Genomic DNA, 22304 nt, shown 5'->3' on the forward strand with positions numbered 1-22304 from the left:
GTCATCATGATATTAAGTCATTTATGACTTTTGAAAGAACACATATTATCATTCAATCATCTCTAATAGTTATCTCTATTTTCAATCTAAAAATAGAAAAATATTTTCTCCAATGTATTTTACTTTAAAGGAATATTCCAAGTATAAATTTATGTTTATTTATCAATTTATTATACACAACCTATAACTTTAAACATGTTAAAATTCTTATCCTTTGTTTTATTTTGTAACATTAAACTAGCACAATTATGATATTATATATTAAGACTAAATGAATATTAAAAAAATGAAAAATCAGTTACAAAAAAAACATTACAACAGTAAACTAACACAATTATAGTATTATTAATTTATTTAGGATTTATAAATATTTTAACAGTATAATTTGTTACCAAACAAAACCTATATTTTATCATGGACTCCTATTAAAATAAAATGCTTGAACCCATGGTAACTACCTATTACAATTTTTTTTTGATAAAACCTATCAGCTGATCTTGTCGGCTCCGGGAGTGCTACAGAATGGATTGGCTATCATACTGTCTGACCCGAATTTGGTATACTTACCAACAAATGTTAGGGGGTAAACCGATTATCTGTTACGATCCACTATGTAAACTACTTGAGGCGAAACCCGAATCCAGACTGATCAGATAATGATAATTTAGTTAATCGAACCGAGGACCGATGTAAATACACACCAATCCCCAAAAGATTGCTATTAGGCTATCACTACTTGGTTAATTTCTTAGTACTTTCACGTGTTAAAAGTGATCTTTACATCTTTGTAAAGATTTTTACAAAAAAACATCTTTGTAAAGATCAGAACCTCGAATTCATGTTTTATCTATTTACCTTAAATACGAGCTTCGTTGTTGATGTTTAGTACTATCAGATAAAGCCACAATCGAAGCAATCATACTAAACAGGTCACTAAAACAAGTTTCAAAGATAACAAAGACATTGACCAAAAAAAAAAAAAAGCTAACAAAGACAAAAGGCAAAGCTACTCAAACAAATATTTAAGAAATAAATCTTTGAATTTTGGTAATCGTTATGGATACTAACATAATCAATTAAAATAAAGTGACTTAACCCTAGGATCACTGGTGTAGTCTAATACACACAAATCTTAACAAACATTAATTATTTTAGACATTGGTTTCCATTGGCTTAGCATACTAAGCACATTATGATAGTTATTGAACCATTTCATCAATCACATTCCTGACATGAAATCACGTAAATTCTAGATCCACATGATCAAAGCCAACCTAGCATTAAAAACATCTCATAAGTAAGAAATAACTATAATATCGCTCTAAGCATCATAAATCATCTCTTAGTCATTTTAATCTACCTAATTAAATATCTAGGATTGTCAACTCACTAATTAACCTGAAAACATAAATACTCATGAGGATACTTTGTTTAATAATGACAGAGAAGATGGAGAAAAGGATCTTAGGTTTGTACAATGGAGAAAAAGTTAACAAGATGAAATTCCATAAAACGTAGAGACAAATATCAAGGATCTTAGGTTTGTACAATGGATAAAACATAGCTAAGCCATTAGCTTAAACAAATATTTAAAGGGGTCTTAAAAATTAAGAGAATGGATCGAGCCAAATTAAACACGAATCAAATCTACAAATATGGGTAATATAGAATGGTCACAATAGTCAGATTCAGATTACAACAGTCTCCATGTGATCGCCTAGGTTGGTCCGACACAATGTTCTTTGGGTGGTAGATGTCGCGACTGTGATCCTAGTAATCCAGCTCACTGTGGAGCAGTCATCCCATCGGTGTTCATAGACCTGCTGTGGAAGGTCAATGTAGCACCACATTAAATGTCTTTTATCTACTTATTATAATTATAAAATTTTTGTTAATATTTTGATGGCTTATAGTGGGTTTTCCAATATTTTTTTAAAAGTTATCTTTTTAATAAATTTCTAAGTATATGAATAACTTTACATGAAATCAATTGCTTTTCCTCTAAACACCCTCTAAATGTATATCTGCAAATCACAATGTACTTAAAGTGTATAGTAAATATTTGTTTAGCTGATAAAAATATATAATTAATTATTATAATGATTTACACACTTATTTGCATTAATTTACTAAAACAAAAACAAAATCTATAGAAAAGATCAACTCTAATTATTTGCCACGTTGTGTCTGTTTGCAGTTTGCTTACCAATAGAGGAAGAAATAAATTTATTGGAAAAGCCATTATAAGCAACCAAAAAACATTAAATATAATTTTCTGCAAATATAAAATTAAAAAATAGACAAAAGACATTAAAAGTCATTCGAGAAAAAACCCCAATAAAAAGCATCTTCATTCACTGTATGTATATGTATATATATATACCTCTCTTCTCCCACAAACTTCACAAACGTAACCTCTCGAGTTCCTCCCTCTTGTAATAAATAAATAGTTTTCTTTTGTTTTGTCTAAATGGCGCCGCCGACGACAGGTAAAACGGCGGCCGTTAAAACAAACAACAGCGACGGCGGAAAGAAAGAAAACCGTTATAGAGGAGTGAGAAAGAGGCCACGGGGTCGTTACGCCGCGGAGATCAGAGATCCGGTGCAGAAGGCTCGAGTCTGGCTTGGCACTTTCGATACATCCGAAGCAGCGGCTCGTGCCTATGACAAAGCCGCTGTTGCTTTTCGCGGGGCAAAAGCCCAAACCAATTTCCCTCGACCTTCCTTGGTAGACAACGAGAGTCCGAACCAAAGCAGCACCGTCGGATCATCCTCGACGATCACCAATCTCAATCTTGACACCAGGTTCCCTTTCCCGAAGATTCAGGTCAAGTCTGGGATGATGGTGATCGAGGAGTCATCTGTGGTGATGGACCGTAGTCCACAGAAACCATCACGCGTGCCCTTGGATTTCGATCTCAATTTCCCTCCAACGCCTGATAATTAATAATAGCATTGGACATTTATAACTTTTAGATGAATTTAATGTTCATAAATATCTGAATTGAACTATTTGATAAACTGGAGATGAAGCTTGTAGTACATCATATATAAGTTGGTGCCTTCTTTTGTCAGCAGAAAGTTTAAAGAATAATTTTAGTGTTATGTTCTCATCTGCTGTTGTTTATCATTAATTTAAACTCTTTTGTATTTTCTGATCAAAACTTAAATAATTATTTGTTTATAAGGCTTATATATATATATATATATATATATTTTTATATATATTTTTTGATACACTAAAAAGCAAAAAAAAAACACCATAAAAATAGAAAAGAAAAGATACATGGTCAACTTAAAATTCTTAATGAGCTCCTGCTAAAATGTAAGAGCATGATTAATGGAATGTTCTTAGAGTGGAGTTCTTAGCGTAATATAAGAAACTCTCTCTTAATGTTTAACTAAAAAAGCTAAGAACCGGCTCTTAAATATCTTATTTAAGAGCCGGTTCTTAGTTTTTTTAGTTAAAAATTAAGAAACGGTTTCTTATATTCTGCTAAGAATCTCAAAGAACTCCCCATTAATCATGCTTTAAGTGAACATAGCTCCTTGAGGTTCTGGATGTGGAAGAAGCTGTTCAAGTTGCGTCTGCTTGCTTTGATTCTAACAAAAGTGGAGATGGTAGTACAAACTTACTGGAGGCATAGGCACAAAGTTAGTGTACTGGTTCAGATAGAGGAAAAGATCCTTAGTCTATGATCCAAGGGTCTCTCTTCAGTGGACGGGTTTAAAATCTGTTTCAATTAAAAACAGATATGGCTCATCACGTGACATCACTTTCCTCTAGTACTGTGGTGCAAGGGGGTTTGGTTCAATGGACCCCAAAGTACACTTTTATCGGATGGATTGCAGTGCATGATCGTCTCTCCACAGGAAAAGGCTTTTAAAATGGAATCTGCAAACTGATGCTCAATGTTTGTTGTGTAAGAATGCAATGAAATCAAGAGACCATCTTTGTTTCCTTTGCTCTTATACGGAGGTGGTAAGAATGGGACTCTTAGGTAGGCTACTAGGAACTTGCTACTCTAATCAATGGAATCTTATTCAACAGATTCTAGTGAATGGTTCTCGTGATGCAACAACAATGTTTCTGGTTTGGTATGTGTTCCAGTTGGCGGTGTACTCGGTTTGGAGCCAAAGGAATGCTCGTCGAGTAGGTGATAGGGAGCTGTCTTCAATGCAGCCGCTTCAATAATTGGATAAACAGATGAGGAATCTTATATCTACTCTACAAGGAGGACGATGCAAGAACCTAGGAGGGACAATGCAAGTGTGGTTTGAATTCTTATAACTATGGATAAACAGATGAGGAATCTTAGATAAATCATTCTCTTGTTCTCAAACTATAGATGCAATTTTTGTAAAAAAAAATTGATATGAATAAATTAAGATTCTTATGGGTTTGAATAAAACAGCTCCCAAAACAGAGTAGCCTAGCCTAATAAAGGGCCCAACTTGCTGCAGGAAAATCTTAATCGATTTTTTTCTAAAATAAATCGTTACCGAAGACTTACACCTATAACCAGAGTAGCCTAGCCTAATTAAGGCTATAACAAATACCACCAACACAACAACAAAATGTGAAGGGAAATCCAGGAAAAACCAAATCAAGATCACAACAGTATAACCTTCACTTGAGAGCTTGAACCACCAAATACTGGAAGAAGACTATGTGTAGAAAGACTCTTTGAAAATGGTTAAAGAAGAGTGAGAATCGGGATCAGGTTGGATCTAACCATTGTTGTAGTCAACTATTATAGGAAACTTTTTTCAAGACTCACTGTCGTCCTCAAAAACAGTATGCTTATTTATCATCCTCAACAATTCAAGCGCCGTCAAACCTTCTCGCAACAACCACCACCAAACAACTCATTGCCTCTCCCCCTCCACAGGCGAGGAGGCACCGATCACCGTAAGCGGTCACAAGTATGAGAAATAGGAATGAAACATCTGTGAGGAAACATGCATGATCCTTGCATCCCAACCACCACAAAACAACTCTGGAGACATTAAGGCACTCATGATCCACCACACTGATCTGCCATTTAGAACAATTCTAGCCCAAAGATAAAGCGCTAGCCGAAAGAAAGGTGGTCCCCTCACAGTAATGGTGAGGTTACCAGAAACCGAAAAAAAAAAAAATTGACAGTAAAATCTATTTTATAGAGATGTGGGAGAAAATAAAACAGTAGAAGAATGATTTCAGTTAACTGTTTTTGCATCAATTATTTAAAAGATTTTACGTCGTTGCTTTTTTATAAATCTATATATAACTGATATGAGGGGAAGGGATAATTTTTATTTTGCTGGCACAAACAGAAGGAGAATAATTTTATTTACGACGATGGGATCATTGGTCAAAAACAGAATTTTGCTGCCTCGGATAAAAGTGCACACGGTTATCTTTTGATTTATTTATTGTTGTTACGGAAAAGTGACACTAATAGAATATAGATATAAACCCTATCATGTTGCCTTTGTATGATACAAATAAACGTTTATCATATTATCTTACGATAATCAACTGTTATGTCGCTGCTTTTTGGTTAATCAGCTGACGTATTTGTTTTCTTTGTTCTTTAGTTTTGCTCTTGTTCTCGAGAAACTCAAGCTTTGTCGTTTGTCTCGTTACTCGTTAGTATTGTGCATCATAATCTCCGACTCTCATTTGCCTCATTCATCATTTTTAATGTAGTTGGATAAGCAGTCTTTTTTTGTCTCCCTTAGCCACTTCTAATAAGGCTAATCTATTATGAGGATTTGAAATTTGAGTTTTAGAAGATTAGGTGGTTAAGAGTTTTTTTTTTGGTAAACAGGTGTTTAGGAGTTTGATTATCTATTGTGGTTTCTTGTTTGATTAATCGTCGTATTTGGTTCTTTGCTCGTTGTTCCGTTTTAGAAGATTAGGTTGTAGATCCATTTGGCAGCATTCTCTTCTTCGTGCTTTCCATTAATAGTGCGTATTGATCCCTGATTGTAGTATTAAATTATTTTATGAGAAATTCTTCGAATAGTATTTTTAAAGTTTTAATCACAAAAATAGTTTTAAATGAGAATAACAACCAAAAAAGTTTTATTAAAGAGTAAAAATATATTTATATCATATGCTTAACTAATATATATTTAGGATTTAGAGTTAAGGAGTAGGATTTTCAGGATAAAGTTTCAAACTTAAAAAAAAAAAAATTAAAATTAAAATTTTAAAATAAAAAATAATTATTTTGATCATTTTTTTTATTGAAGACTATTTTGTGATAAAAATTTAAAAAATAATATTCGAGAGAATTGCCCTTTATTTTTTTTCCAATGCTTAAGACATATTATGGGCTTTACTTTGTAATCATATGTAGCTCCGGTGAAATAGAACCTATCAGTTTTCGCTTTCTTTAAGACTCTAGAGGTTTGTTTTCCACTATAAATTTATCTTTGGTTATCTAATTTTGCACTGTATTTTTCTATGTTTAGTACAAGGATATCCTTCAAAATCAAAAAGCTATTTAACTAAACTTATTGTTGAAAGGTGAATTAAACAACCTGAGACCATGTCATACGGGGTATAGTATTTAGCTAGGGTTATTCATTAAAAAAAGGTATTTAGCTAGGGTTAATTAATGACAAAACTGTGAAAGTCCCTTGGTCTAGTGGTTTAACCAAAGGTTCATTATTGTTTCTACATCAAGAGGTCTGTGTTTCAATTTCCGGAGCAACTAGAACTATGCGAATTAAAAGAAAAAAGACTTACAAGAGATCTGCAGCATGGCGCAAGGAATACCGTCAAACATAGATCTCATAAGGCGGGTTCAGGTGATGCTGTCAGGCATGAATCTTCATACGACATGTAGAATTGTCGGCTGTAAAATCATTTGTAATATTTCTCATAGTTGTAATAGCATAATTATCCAGCGTTAAAAAAACATTAATGACAAACCCGGAAAAAAATATCCATGATAAAATATTGACTTTTATTAGTTACAAACTATAAAGTATCTAATTCTATTTACCAAAAGTCTACTATCAGAATATGTATTGTTAATGAGTGAATTTAAAAACATGCATTAGCATTTAGCTAGGGCTTATAATAGAATTCGAAGAAAATATCTTATATCATCAAAATGACAAATAAAGGTCTTTAAAATTTGGTGATCAAAACGGATGAGCCGCAGCAATCGAAGATAGAATCGCCAACCACCAAGCAATGCTTGAAATTGAGATTCCTTGCCGACTGATTAATCGATGGATTGCCAATAAAAATGGACTTTGTTCGGACTTATTTTGCGACGAAAGAAATAAGTAAAACATATAAACATTGGTAGAGTTACAGATCTATAGATAAATGATGGACACTATGTATTTGCATACCATTACCAAACCCCGAAGAAAAAATATCCATGGTAAATATAGACTTTATTTGGTTACAAATTATAGTATCCGTTTTTATTTTACTGTCAAACCTTATATCAGAAACCCAATCGGCATTTGTCTCAGGAAGTTTAATTTCGGATAATATTCTTATTGCTCAGGAGATGTTTCATGGACTGCGAACAAATAATGCATGTAAAAAAAAATTTATGGCAATCAAAACATATATGAGTAAAGCTTATGATAGGGTAGAATGGTCCTTTATGGAGCGGTTATTATTGAAAATGGGTTTCTGTTCTGTCTGGGTAGCCAGGGTGATGACATGCATTTCTTCGGTTTCTTATAACGTCTTACTTAACGGACAACCTAAGGGAAGTATTATTCCAGAAAGGGGTTTGAGACAAGGGGATCCCCTATCTCCGTATTTATTCATTTTATGTACATAAGCTCTTATTGCAAATATTAGGAAAGAGGTGAGAGACAAAAGGTTAACAGGACTTAAGATATCGCGAGGAGGACCTGCGGTCTCACATTTTCTCTTTGCGGATGATAGTTTGTTTTTTTGTAAGGCGAATGTGATTGAATGTGATGTTATCCTCAAGCTCCTCAAAGACTATGAAGCTATGTCGGGCCAACTGATAAATTTTGATAAATCATCTTTGCAATTTGGTCATAAGGTACCAGAGTCACAAAGGGTGGAAATTCAAAATAAACTTGACATAACTAAATTAGGTGGTATGGGAAATTATTTGGGAATACCAGAAAGTTTGGGTGGATCTAAAATACAAATTTTTGGTTTTTTGAATGAAAGAGTAAATAATAAGGTGAACAGTTGGACGGTCCGGTTCCTAACTAAGGGCGGGAAAGAGGTGATGATAAATTCAGTGGTTTCGACAATGCCAAATCATACTATGTCTTGTTATAGATTATCAAAGACAGTTATAAAGAAAATTACATGGGCTATTTCTCACTTCTGGTGGGGTAGTGGTAACAATAAGAGAGGTATACATTGGTTTTCATGGGATAAAGTATGTAAATCTAAGGAGGAGGGAGGTCTTAGCTTTCCTGATCTTCAAGATTTTAATACGGCCTTATTGGCTAAGCAATTATGGCGGTTGATAGATAAACCAGATTGTTTGTTTTCAAAGGTATTTAAAGGCCGATATTTTTGGAATACTGATCCATTGGATCCTCACAGATCTTATTCACCTTCCTATGGTTGGAGAAGTATCTGGTCAGCTAGATCTCTGGTTAATAAATGGCTAATCAAAAGAGTAGGATCAGGACAGACCATCTCCGTATGGAATGATCCGTGGATTCCTGCTCCTCGCCCGAGGTCAGCTAAACCAAAAACGCTACCCCAATTTTTAAATCCTTCTTTAAAGGTGGATTATCTCATCGATCCATTGACTAAGTCTTGGAATGTGGATTTGCTCAATGCATACATACATCCGGATGATGTTAAGATTATTAGAGGCATGGCTATAAGCCGGAATGATAGGAAGGATTCTTTTGGGTGGTCTTTCACACAGTCAGGAAAATATTATGTTAAGTCTGGATATAGGGTTGAAACATTATTTCCAGATACAGCACATGATTTAGTTCCTTATGGTCCGAATATCAAACCACTTTTGGCTTTTTGCTGGAAACTTAAATGTCCCCCGAAATTGAAACATTTTGTTTGGCAAGTTCTCTCATGTACTATATCGGTTTCAAAAAACTTAAGGTCACGGGGGATTAATTGTGATACCCGATGTAGTATTTGTGGCGCAGAGGAAGAGTCAGTTAATCATGCTTTATTTGATTGTCCTCCAGCTCTGCAAACTTGGGCTTTATCAAAAATCCCCTCAGCCCCTAGTGTTTTTCCAACGAATTCGGTATTTACCAATATGGATTATCTCTTCTGGAGATTGCCAAAAGAGCATGATTTTAGTAACTTTCCATGGATTATGTGGTACATTTGGAAAAATAGAAATAATAAAGTTTTCAATAATAGGGATGAAAATCCTCAGGAAATACTTAGATATGCAGAAGTGGAGAGCGAGGTATGGGCGGAAGCTCAGACTACAATTCCAAAAAAAACAAGTTTTGGGCCCACAAAACTTTGAATGACAAGCATCAGGACAGTCAAGAATTTGTTTTGTAGATGGTGCGTGGAAAGAGAATGACAAATTCACGGGGCAGGGATGGTTCTGCAGAGTAGTAGGATCAGAAGAGAAGATGATGGGGGCGATGAATCTCCGAAGAAGCTTATCAGCTCTACATGCCGAATGTGAAGCTTTGATATGGCTATGGAGTGCATGAAGACCCTTGATTTTTTAGACGTAGTTTTTGCAATAGACTGTTCTCAATTGGTGAAGATGATGTCCTCACCAGACGAATGGCCACCTTTTGCTACACACATGGAGGAGTTTCGACGCAGTAAGTGTTTCTTTCCTTCCTTCAAGATTCGACATATACCAAGAGCAACTAATCTAGTGGCGGACAAGCTTGCACGAGGTGCTCGGAGTTCCCCTTCAGCTGTGTTTTATGTTGATTCTACTCCACCGGTTTGGTTTTCCGAACCGGTAGGTTTCTTATCATAGTTTAGTTATTGTTGTCAAAAAAAAAAAAAATCCGCTAACTAAATTAATGGTTAACGAGTGAATGAAAAAACTCTACACCATGACATACATGTGTTAGCATTTAGCTAGGGTTTGACAAAATTCGAAGAAAAATATCTTAGATAGTCAAAAATGTCAAATAATCAAGGCTTTTAAGTTATAGTGATCGATCAAAGCGGATGAGTCATAGCAATCGAAGATAGAGTTGCCAACCACCCAGCAATCACTACAAGAAATAGTTCATTTTCTGACTTCATTTTGGTTAAAAAATGGACAAAAACTTCGTCAGAAATTGATAATGGTTGGAAAGTGGTCAGAAATTTTTGACTATACTAATGGTTAGAAATGTCGTCATAAACTATCGTCATGAAATGGTCAAAAAATAATCTTCCAGTTTCTGATAAATTTCTGACTACCTTTTTAATAATTGATTTTGGATAATCAAGTTGGGATCTCTTTGTGACGCTAAATATTGAAACAGAAAGCATGGATCTAACCTTGCAAGGAGTAGAGGAACTATGGCTGGAGCAAGGCTGGGATGGACAGTGACAACAGAAACACTGAAGCTTCTCATACATGACCTGTAATGAATGAAAAAATAAGTTATGATGATGGAATAGCAGAGAAGAAAATAAAAAATGAAACTAGATCGAGAAGGGGTGCGAAGGAGGTCTCTCAAATTAGGAGAAAAGCAGTAAAACAAAAAAAATGAAAAAGATGCTCAACGGTGCCGCTTGAGGATGAAACTATGGGGTGATTTGCAATGACTGTAAAAGCTGTGGATAACCTTTTTAATTTTTAGAGCCATCTTTTAAAGCAATCATGCTTTTATTTCAAAAATTGTAGACAGTTTTTTAATTTATACAATCATTTTAAACTAATCATGTTTTTATTTTTAAAATTGAATCTACAACCAAAACATTAAAATAGAAAATATTTTAGTTTAGAAAGCACTTTCTCCAGAGTTTTTATTTAGTGCTCTGAAAAAATTCCTACAGCAAAATAAATGAAAGCCAAAGTTAAAAATTTCAAGCCTAAATCTTAGAGCAAAAAATAGAAAGGTATAGCTTCAACCAATCAAACTAGGCGTGGGCATTCGGGGTCCCAATCGAGTTTCGGTTTTATCCATTCGGGTTTCGGTTTTTCGGGTTTATCAAAATCAACCCCATTTGGGTTATATAAAAGTTCGGTTCGGGATCGGTTCGGGTTATATCGAGTTCAGGTCGGGGTTAGTAAATCTTCAAAGAACCGGTATAACCCATTGTATTTTCGGGTTCGGGTCCCAATCGGTTCTTCGGTTTAACAATACATGATTTGTACCTATTTTGTAACTAAAACATAAATGAAATCGGTTCTTCAGATTTAAAATACATGATTTGTACATATTTTAATACCCAAAACATAAGTAAAATCGATTCAAAAATAAGAAAAAATATTAAACGTGATCATTCAAAATCAAACGAAACATAAACATAGTTAGTGATAGAAAGAAAACCATATAAATGAAATCATAAAACAAAAACTAAGTTCTCATGAAATGAGAAACACTATTCAATGAAAACAAAACCAAAATAAAAAAAACTATAGGCTTTAACTGCTACATTTCACCATCAACCTTCATGTATTAGATAATTATTTTGGAAGTTCAATAATATCTTAAAGTATTTTGGATACATATTAAGAATTAAAATCATATTTGGTAGAAGTTCTTTTTGTTATTATAAATGTTTCGGGTTCTATCGGATATCCATTTAGGTCTGGTTTGGTTCGGATAATACCCATAACTCAATATACCAAAAAACAGGATCCATTCGGTATTTATGTCGGGTTCGGATCGGTTCGGATTCATTTTTATCGGATCGGGTTTGGTTCAGATTTTCGGGTTCGGTTTATTTGCACAGCCCTAAATCAAACCCTAGATTCATGAGGGCTTTGAATGGTAACCAAGGGAATGAAGAGGAACACTACATTCCTTAACGTTCCTTAAAAATGTTACCATTCATGAGGAATATTTTTTTCTCTTCATTCCTTCTCATTTCCTTTTTTGTAGAGAATTATAATGCAAATTTGTTCCTTATTAATTTTGATAAGGAACCCTCATTCCTCATGATTCCCAAAATTTTATTCATATTCATTCTTTTTTTATTCATTCCTAATGTTTCTCGATGGTTACCAGTCACACCCGAGAACGATAACATATCATCTAAGATTTAGGTAAAATGAAAAGACATCGTCAGAAAATAGTAACAATGTGGTCAAAATTTTCTGACCATTTTTGGTTATAAAGTTCTAACCATATTTTGACCAATTTTTTTTTCATCATGATGTGGTTAAAATAATGTCATAATTAATTTTGACGATTTATGTTGGTCAGAAATATGGTCAAAATGTAATATTTGTTTCTGACCATTTCTTCACTATATGTTTTGATTAAAAATTTCTAACCATTTTCTAGCCATTTTTCTTAGTCATCACAAAATAGTCCTGATAAGGTTATAATTATTTTTGATCATTTTTATAAGTCAGAAATATGGTCAAAATATGATATGTTTTCTTGTAGTGAATAGTTGATAGTTGATATGAAGCTTCCTTTCCGACTTATGGATTCCCAACAAAATTGGACTTTGTTTCAGACTTTTCTTTGCTACGAAAGAAATAACTAAAACATATAAATGTTGCATAGATTTTCAGAGATCGATAGAAAAATAATGAACAGAAACTTACCCGAGTGGTTGATGATGACTCTGAGTGCTCTATATAACACGAATTATTTTTACAACAATAAAATCAAATAATCAAGTTTAATAAAAAAAACTAAAGTTACATCACAAAATCTTTAAAAGGTAATATTTTTATGTTTAGTGCTTTAAAAATTTTGAAACAATTCTACATCACTAAAATCTAAAGTCTAAGTCGCAAAATTTAAAATTAAAATTTAAAGCACAAAACTAAAAGCTACATCTTCTATCAAGCAAGCCCTATATCTTTGTAAATGGTATCCAAAGATATTGGGATTGATTAGTATAGGCTGTAAGAGTCATGGACAGCGACTTTAATTTCTACAGTGTTCTTTTAAAACAATCGCGCTTTTATTTTTAAAACTAAATCTAAAGCCAACATTATAAAAAGAAATATGTTAGCTTTAGAAGGCATTTTCTCTATAGTTTTTATTTAGCGTTGTGGAAATTTTTGTACAGCAAAACAAATTAAATCCAAAATTCAAAATTCAAAATTGAAATCATAAAGCAAAAAAACCATAAAGCCACAACTTCAACCAATCAAACTCCAATGGTGATTGGTAATGTTTTGTAGATGCTGCCCACAGTTTTATTGACAGTAATCGAACTTTATTAAAATAATAATTTGTTCTTAAAGCTTCTTAAAAATTTACTCTAGAGAGCAGTATATCCACAGCCTAGTTTTATGGACTTTCCCGGTTTAAAAGTATATTTACATTAATTTTCTTTAAATATTAATTTGTAAGCAACAAAACCCTAGTTCTGAATATATATGATGTCATATCCTTTATATGTTTCTTTTTTTTTAATTTTAATTTAAAAATTAATATTTTCTTTTTATTCTTATGGTTATGTATTTGTTTGTTATTTCTAATTTATTTATTATTAATATTTAAAAATTATTATATTTTATGGAATTTTTAAAAAAATATTATCTTATTTATTTAATATAATTATAAATTATTACATTTTTTATTTCATAATTATAAAATATTTTTTTATACATGAACATATTACAATCTACAGCTAATTATAACAATCATGCTTTTAAAGAAAAAAAAATACAGCTAATAACAACCAAAATTTTGGAGTAATAAAGTTTACAGCTACGTCAAAAGTTTAGAGCAATAATTTTACCGCAAAAAAGTAAAGCTACAGCTTTTGTCAATCAGATTCTTAAACAAACTATCTATTTTCCTAGTTAAAAAAATATGAGAACTATACATTGTTGATTGTAAGCGATCTAATTAAATCAATTACGTAATCCAAAAAAGTGAAAAACATATCAACGTTGGCTATAAGTGATTAGAGAATTTGAGTGACTAACTTCAAAAGCTAACAAAAAAACTATAAAATAAATTGGCACTGGTATAATTTATATATTAAATACTCCTCATGTTTCATATTAAATATCAATTTAATATTTTTTTCTTATTACAAAAAGAGTATCATTTTAAAATTCCAATACAATTTTTAGTTTACTATTAATTACAAATGCATTGATTTTATAAATAATTTCATTTATCTGAAATACTATTAGCTGAATATGTGTAATTAATAAGAATTTAAATGCATTTCAATCATTTTCTTAATCAGTGTGAAAAATATCAAAATGATATTTTTTATGAAATAGAGAGAGTACTATTTGTTTTTATCTTTATGTAACAACATATCGCATCTTCATAGCCCGATTGAATAAATGGTTGTTCATCCAGCATCAATTGTTAGGTCTTTTTTTTGGGTAAAACCAGCATTGTCTTTGTTTTTTCTTAATTATATCTTATATTAATTTAAACTAGAAGACGGGGAATCAGATCCGAATTACAAGCCCGAACTGAACAAAATTTCCTAAGTTAATGTATTACAAAACCAGTTTCGTCCACCCACTAAACCCGGGACATTCTGCTAGTCCATTTTTGAAATTCCTAGGAATCAGTAACTGTTCTCAACCATTGAAGATGACTATAGATAAGTGAGGTTCTCCTCGTTGTCTCGGATGCCGGGACTACCCATGTTGTCTCCGGAGTAGCTAGTTCCCGAAGAACGCCTCAAGACTTGTAGTCTTCTCTATCATTAAGCTCGAAGGCAGTGTAGAAGAGGGTTAAAGAACACGGACCTTTGAAAAATGCTCGATAACCAGCTGAACCAGCCGCACAACATCCACAACACCAAATCCCCACAGACGTTGAGACCAAAAGGCCTTTAACCTGAAAACGATGAAACAAAAAAGCGGATACGAGCCAACCGCTGCTACATCGAAACTGAATAGTGCTCCATGACCAGCAAAAGCTTTATTGTGTAGCATTACCATGAGAGCTCCGCTCACGGCACATCCATATGCTACACGCCGAGTGTGCCACCGATGAGTGAAGAACTTCTCAGACCACAAGAAGCCTCCTCCCAAAATGCCAATCGCCATCTCCGAAAACCGAAGGGAGGTAAGCTTTATCTGACTAGAGATGTACTAGTGGCATAGTACAATCTCACGAACATCCAGAGCACACACAATTGAGAGCTTAAGTCGACATAGCTCCACAAAGGATCGTAACGAGTAACCGAGAAGAGGAAGCAAATTGAGAGGGAGAGACTGTGCCGCCTCGGAGGAGCCATAGACGACCACCACCGACACCGCAACATCGCCGCAACCACGAACACACATCACAAGCCCCGACACACGCCAGTGATTCAGACTAAACCCGCATCTGAGCAAATCTGAAACTCCAGAATTCCTAAGGCAAGCAAAAACATAACACGCGTCTTCCGAGACACCAAGGAAGCAACAATGAAACCGATTCTAACCTACCACTCACCTACCATCCGAACAGCAGCACAAGACTGAAACCGGAAGGGGAGATTAACAAGCTTACGCTTCCACGCGCAGCTGACCCTACATGAAGCAAAAGGGCCTCCTGCCATACCCTAAGAACCGACTTCACCGAGAGAAACCACACCCACCTCGTGCTGAGACTCCAACAGCTGGCTGAAACCTCACCGGACTCAGAGCTTCTCACGTGCAAAGATAAATCCAGCAAAGCCTCCAGAGCAGAGAACCAAGCAAGACGAGGAGAGTGGAAGAAGCCAGGTTGAAGCAAAGAAAAAATGAGATGGAAGGGGAGAAGAGGGGTCGCCGTCGGCACCGGAACGGACGCTCACGCGCCGTTCGGAAGGCCGTGGCTACCCTAGATCTGAGATTTGCTCTTGTTCACTAGAGAGAAAGTCGACTTGAAATAACTTGTTAAAAAAAAACAGCATTGTTACTTGTTGGGTTAAGGGTCTTGTCCAAAGCAAATCTTTATCACTCATCCTCCGAGTTGTATAAACGGTTGTTCATCCAGCATTGTTATGTTATGGATTATCGGGGATGTCGCCACCCAATCAGTTCTTCTTTTATGGTTATCAATGTCAAAGACAATGTATATGTGATGCTAAAATTTGATGTAATAGTTCTATTTTTGTTTCATAATTATTCTGTTTATAAGATCAGTGTCCATTTTAGTAGTGTTTATATAGATATTATATTCTGTTAGGATATATATGATTTTTTATTTGTTTGGAGTTTAAAGGCACATTTAAATATAGTGCCAATGTAGGACTAGCCATGAGATCTAGGAACTCATAAACATTTTGAAATAAATTTTTTCACAATTTGATAAAATCTACGTTGATTAATTTTTAATAAGGACTAAGAGGAGTATTTATTAGACTTTATTCGGAACCTACGTAAATCATTTATTGTCATTTCATAGTTAGCTGTTCCACAAAACCTCCACAAAAATAAAAAGTTGTACTGCGTTTCGGCCGACGGCGAGGGTCCTCTAGCCACCGTCAGTCCAGTTTGTGTTTCTTTATTGCCTCGCTTGCTTGCTCTTATTTTGGTTTTGGAGGTGCACCTAATCTACGGTGGTGGTCATCTGGCTTATGATTCCGGGAGGCGGTGGCTTCTTCAGCATCGCTATCGCCGTCTTATGATCCTGGGAAGTGGTAGCTTCTTTAGCATCTCTATCGCCGGTTTGTTTCCTCGGGCTTATCTTGTTCTTGTTGATCTATGATTCTGAGCTTCATCTGCAAATATGCCTCTCGATCTAATATATGTTACCGCATGTTTGTATGTTGGAGATGGAGGATTGATTGTAGGCGTTTAATTTCTCTGGTGATTTTGTAGATCTGTGTGGGTATGATTGCTCGTTGTTTGAGCTTTAGTGTGAAGTTTGGTTGGTTTTCGTCCCGGATCCAACTTCGCCGTCGACTGAGAGCCGTCGTGTCGCTGTTCTGAAGCCGGAGAAAGAAGGGTGACTTTCGTTAGGGCACGTGTCAAGTTGATCGGCGTGTGTTCTTACACGTGTAGGTGGGTCGAACCTCTTTTGTAATGGGTTTTCTTTGGGCTTTGTTCCATTGGTTTTAATGTAATTTTGAGTTATGTACATGGGCTTTTGTAGTATTGGTGTTTAGGTTTGATTTCGGGTCTCGTCCCTTTAATAAAATTACAAATGGCCAAAAAAAAAATATTGTCATTTCAAAAATGAAAATAAACGGGAAATTTTGACCTCAAACCTCGTAACACCCCATCAAATCTTTTGGCCCAAACATATGACCAAATGTAATCTTGAAAGTTGGAACTATAAGAATAGAATTTGAATTCAGAAATGATATTTATTGGAATTTGCTCCACTCCGAACCAACAAATTTTCCTGTAAGGCGTTAACAATATGTCAATTGTTTATATTTAGACCAACTTAAAATAAACATTAAAACATTAGATTTGGTATACTTTTTAATTTGGTTTAATTTCATCACCTGTGAAACATCAATTTATTAATTTCCACCAAATCTTAGAAAATATTATGTTTAATTAATAATATAGTTGAGCTAGTATTAATAATAATTAATTGAAACTAAAAATAAATACATTGCATTGTTTTGCTATGGTTTTATTTTATTTTCAAAAAGTTTAAAATTAATTTTTCGTTAATAGTATCACTATGTGAGTATTATTATTTAACAAAATAAAATATATTAGATACTTTTGTATTTATGTTTTAATAAAATAAAATTTTAGATGTATTTAAAATATTTTATAAAACAAAAATATAAAACTTTGACGAACAAACATAGACTATAAATGGTATAAAATAATAATTATTAAATATAAATAATTAAAATTTAAAAGTTATTAAAATTTTAAAAATTAATAATCTTGATGTTATGATTAAATATGAAAAATAAAATAAGAAATCAAAACACTAAATTTAGTGTTATCGGATTGGAGTAGCCCTAGAAAATTATACGTTTAATAAAAGTATAGTACAAATACACCATCTGAACAGTTGTCTACAACGCTATTCAAACTCTTGAACTTTACAAAAACACCTCAAAAACACCTCAAAAACTTATGGTCGGCCACTGCCGCCAAACTTATGATAACTTAAACATTTCTAAACTGTTATTAAATAAAAAGAACTTTTTGTCAAATAATTTAATGCTATACCTTAGGTTTATTAAACAAAAACTTGGAGATATGTAGTGGATAGACAATAGAGACCTCAATTAAATGATAGGTAAAAGAGATAGAGGTCAAAACGACAAGAGACTCACAAAGAAGGACCAAACTAAACACCTAGCTAGCCTTTAGTAAACAACTAAAGAAATAGATGTATAAGAAAATAACTAAAGAAGTAACCCCAATGTTGAAATTGATATTTTTATAACACTAGCGAAGTCAGGCGACGGCGCGTGGGGTCTCCACAAGAGCCAAAATGAAATTATGTCATCGCAGAAACACATGCAGCGCTTGTCATAGAGACTGAGACATGTTTAAATTCAAAATTTACAACCGGTTTCTGAGCACAAAATATATTCATAATGTGTAAACAAGATTAGTTTAAAGTTTCTTTTATTACTTTCTAATCATATACTAAAAATATACTCCCCAACTCTGTCTCTCTATCTCTAATCTCTAATATCACATGACTAAACAGGAGTCCAATCACAAGTCTCTTAAAAAATATAGAATATGATAAAAATGAGTCCTCTAAACATAAAATAAATTTTGGTTTAAAACAAAAGAATGCAAAAGTTTCAAAAAAGAAAGAGAAGAATGCATGAACTTTGTCCCTAGTATTGGCTATTGCATACAAGTAACACATTTGTTAATGGTTCCATGGCACAATGTTTTGGTAAATGAAAGTATTTACAAACTCAAAACTAATAATACATATCTAAGATATTTTGTCCGTAAGTGAAAATGGCAGTCCAAACTCACACGCTTGCTCTGTTTCTATTCTTCTCACTAGTCACTATCTATTTTGTCTGTTTCTCTCTTTCTCAGTCTTTTGTCGTTGTTAGGGAGGCGCGTGAGTCAAACAGAACGCAATGCGAAGTAATGAAAGAGCCAACACAAGTCAGTCCGTACTTCACGACACGCCACAGAATACAATAAGGTTAAAAAAAACCCCTCGAAACCAGACATAAGCGACGGTCGTAACAATCCACAACATCAATCAAAGTTACTTTCTTTAGATTCATTTCCTAATCCTTCGAAGCGTTAATTCATTTTGCCAATTAAGGAGTTTTTTTTTGTTTCCACAAGATGGATCATAACAATCAATCTCCGTTCTTACATAAACCAAAAAGTGTACAAATTGAAAAGAAAACTACTCATACGACTCTAAAAAAAAGATATTTGCTAAAAGAAACTAAAGTTACAAAAAAAATAAACCCTAATAGTTCGGTCGAAAGTGTTGCAAACGGCGCCATTAATCTCCGTCTCCATCGTCTGTTTTACAGCCAAAGTGGCGGCGGCTCGTTGAGATCGATGGCTAAGCCACGTCTCGCCGTAGGGGAGGAAGGAGAAGAACTCAATAACTCAAGCACTCGAGGCGACGACGTAGCTGCGGCAGGCGAGGCGGCGAAGTAAAGCGGCGCTTCTGTAGAGGGGGTTCTCCCGTTAAGCACTCCGGTTCGGAGATAGAGACCGTGGTGGCGGTAATTTCCGGGGATGCGAAGAGGAGGAGGAGGAGGAGGAGGAGCGGAGAACCAGAGTTGATGGTTGTGGTGGTTATCCGCGGCGGCGGCGGCGGCGGAGGGAGAAGGGATGTGGTTGAGGTCAAGAGAGAGAGGAGAAGGGAAGTTAGTTTTAGCTTTGATACCACGGAGGAAACGGGCGGCGCCGTCGTAAGCGAGAGCAGCTTCTTCGGGAGTGTCGAAAGTGCCTAACCAAACCCTAGTTTTCTTCCAAGGATCTCTAATCTCCGCCGCGTAACGACCCCATGGTCTCTTCCTTACTCCTCTGTAATGCACCTCCTTTCCACAAGTCGTCGACGCCATTGTTCTAGATATATCTAGAGAGAGAGCATAGAAGAGAGAGTTTTTTGCTTTGTTGACTTGTTTGACTCAAAATGAGAGATAGAGAGAGAGTTTAAAAGAACAAGAGGTGTCTCTGGGGTCCACTTAAGACACCCGTAATCCTCGGCTTGTTTTATCCATCTAGGGTTTTGAAGGATCAAGCACCGTTGATCTCTTTTGCTTGTTTGCCGATGTGACTGGTTATACTGAACGATCCCCTACACGTGGGTGTTCTTACACCAAAGTATAGTGTTCTAATAATTGAATGTACTGAATATTATGTTATCTGCAAATAACATACTTTATAAAGTGATTAGTTTTAACGGCGGACAGTATGCATTAATCGCTTTTTATTTACCTTTTATAAGTTCTGTTAAAACATAAGTAAGTTATTAAGCAAACTAGTTCCACTCTCAAACAGATTGCATTTAAGATTTGACTGATGAACTATTTTTGTCCAGATGCGAAAAATCGTGTTTCCCAATCATAAGCCATGGAATATTAGTTGTCTTCGCTGATAAATTAACTTACTTTTGATTTTTGAAGCTAATGAACGCATAATTGTTTTAGTGTCATACGGTAAAATGAAAATCATTGCTAGCTAACTAAGATAGCGCCCATACAGTAATCTTCACCCAAAAAAAACTGTAATTTTTTATTTCTTATAACAACTGTAACATTAGTGATATTTTTATTGAAAATACTTATAATAGAAAGTAGCACATATCTAATTTAGGGGTAAGATAATACAACAAATAACATTTTTGATGGGTGCACCCAAAAAAAAGACATTTTCAATGTCTATATTGATCGATAAGAGCATTTCCAATGGGACACTATTTTTTCTTTTATATTTTACACTAAAATAGAGTAACTATTATAGAGTTAAATTTGCTCCAATGATTCACTCAATAATAGAGTAAAATATAAAAGAATGTTGTTTTTTTACTCCATTATAGTGTAACTCTATTATTGAGTGAACTATTAGAGCAAATTTAAGTCTATAATAGTTACTCTATTTTAGTGTAAAATATAGAGAAAATAATAGTGTTCCATTGGAGATGATCTAAGTCTAAATCGGGCACATTGTACTTCCTAAGAGCATCTCCAACTCCACTCTATTTTTCACTCTAAAATAGAGTTTAGAGTAAAAAATTCTCCAATGGTACTCTATTTCTCACTCTATAATAGAGTAAAAAATAGGTTTACTCCAAATATAGAGTAATTTGTTTGTTTTTGTTCATCACTCTATTTTCTACTCTAAAATAGAGTACCATTGGAGCAAATTCAACTTCTATTATAGAGTTACTCTATTTTAGAGTAAAAAGTAGAGTAAGCCATTAAGACCATCTCCAATGACACTCTATAATTTTCTCTATATTTCACTCTAAAATAGAGTAACTCTATTATAGAGTTGAATTTGCTCCAATGGTTCACTATATAATAGAGTTACTCTATAATAGAGTGAAATATAGAGTAATCTTGTTTTTTTCACTCTATATTTAGAGTAAAAAAATAAGATTACTCTATATTTCACTCTATTATAGAGTAACTCTATTATAGAGTGAACCATTGAAGCAAATTCAACTCTATAATAGAGTTACTCTATTTTAGTGTAAATTATAGAGAAAAAAATAGAGTCCCTATGGAGATGCTCTATAATAGAGTTACTCTATTCAAAATTCTTTTATTTTGTCATCTATAATAGAAAAACTATAATAGATGAACTCTATAACAGAGGTGAATTTGTTTCCAATCTATTTCTCTATTTTCTCCTCTAAAAAGAAATATTCTTAAAAGATTCTTTTTTTATTTTACAGTTAACACCCTTTTAACTTATAAATGTTAAAAATTAACCCATTCATTATATTTTTTGTATTTTTTTCATAAAAGTGAAATATTATTTAATTTAAATATTTTATTACAAAAATATTAAAAAAATAATAAAACAAAGTAGACATTATCTAACCATCATTATTATTATATTTTTCTCATAAATAATCAATTAATGCATTATGAAATGAGAATTTTTTTATCTTTGATATTTTTGAATCGACTTAAATTTTTTTGGAATTGGCTATCTTCATCATCTAATATTTGAAGCAACCAGCAATAAATCAACAAGTTCCATGTCCATCCATTTCGTTTGGACAACAATATTCTAACGATCTTTGTAGATCCTAAAGTAATTTACCAGAATATTAAGTTATTTTAATATGTTATATTAATTAATATTTAAGTTCAACTTAAAAATGTTATCAAT

General features: G+C 33.7%; 2 protein-coding genes across 2 annotated transcripts; one reads left to right on the plus strand and one right to left on the minus strand.

Moving 5' to 3' along the window:
* Positions 1–1248: 1248 nt before the first annotated feature.
* LOC103838959 (ethylene-responsive transcription factor 11-like) lies at positions 1249–9283 on the plus strand. Its single transcript, XM_033279523.1, has one exon. The coding sequence runs from the start codon at positions 2471–2473 to the stop codon at positions 2945–2947; it is 477 nt and encodes a 158-aa protein (XP_033135414.1). The 5' UTR covers positions 1249–2470; the 3' UTR covers positions 2948–9283.
* Positions 9284–13509: 4226 nt separating this feature from the next.
* Positions 13510–21311, minus strand: LOC103838961 (ethylene-responsive transcription factor 12-like). Its single transcript, XM_033280425.1, has one exon. The coding sequence runs from the start codon at positions 20021–20023 to the stop codon at positions 19478–19480; it is 546 nt and encodes a 181-aa protein (XP_033136316.1). The 5' UTR covers positions 20024–21311; the 3' UTR covers positions 13510–19477.
* Positions 21312–22304: the final 993 nt, after the last annotated feature.

This window comes from Brassica rapa, chromosome A09 (genome assembly GCF_000309985.2).
Source record: "Brassica rapa cultivar Chiifu-401-42 chromosome A09, CAAS_Brap_v3.01, whole genome shotgun sequence".
In the NCBI taxonomy this organism is placed as follows: Eukaryota; Viridiplantae; Streptophyta; class Magnoliopsida; order Brassicales; family Brassicaceae; genus Brassica; species Brassica rapa.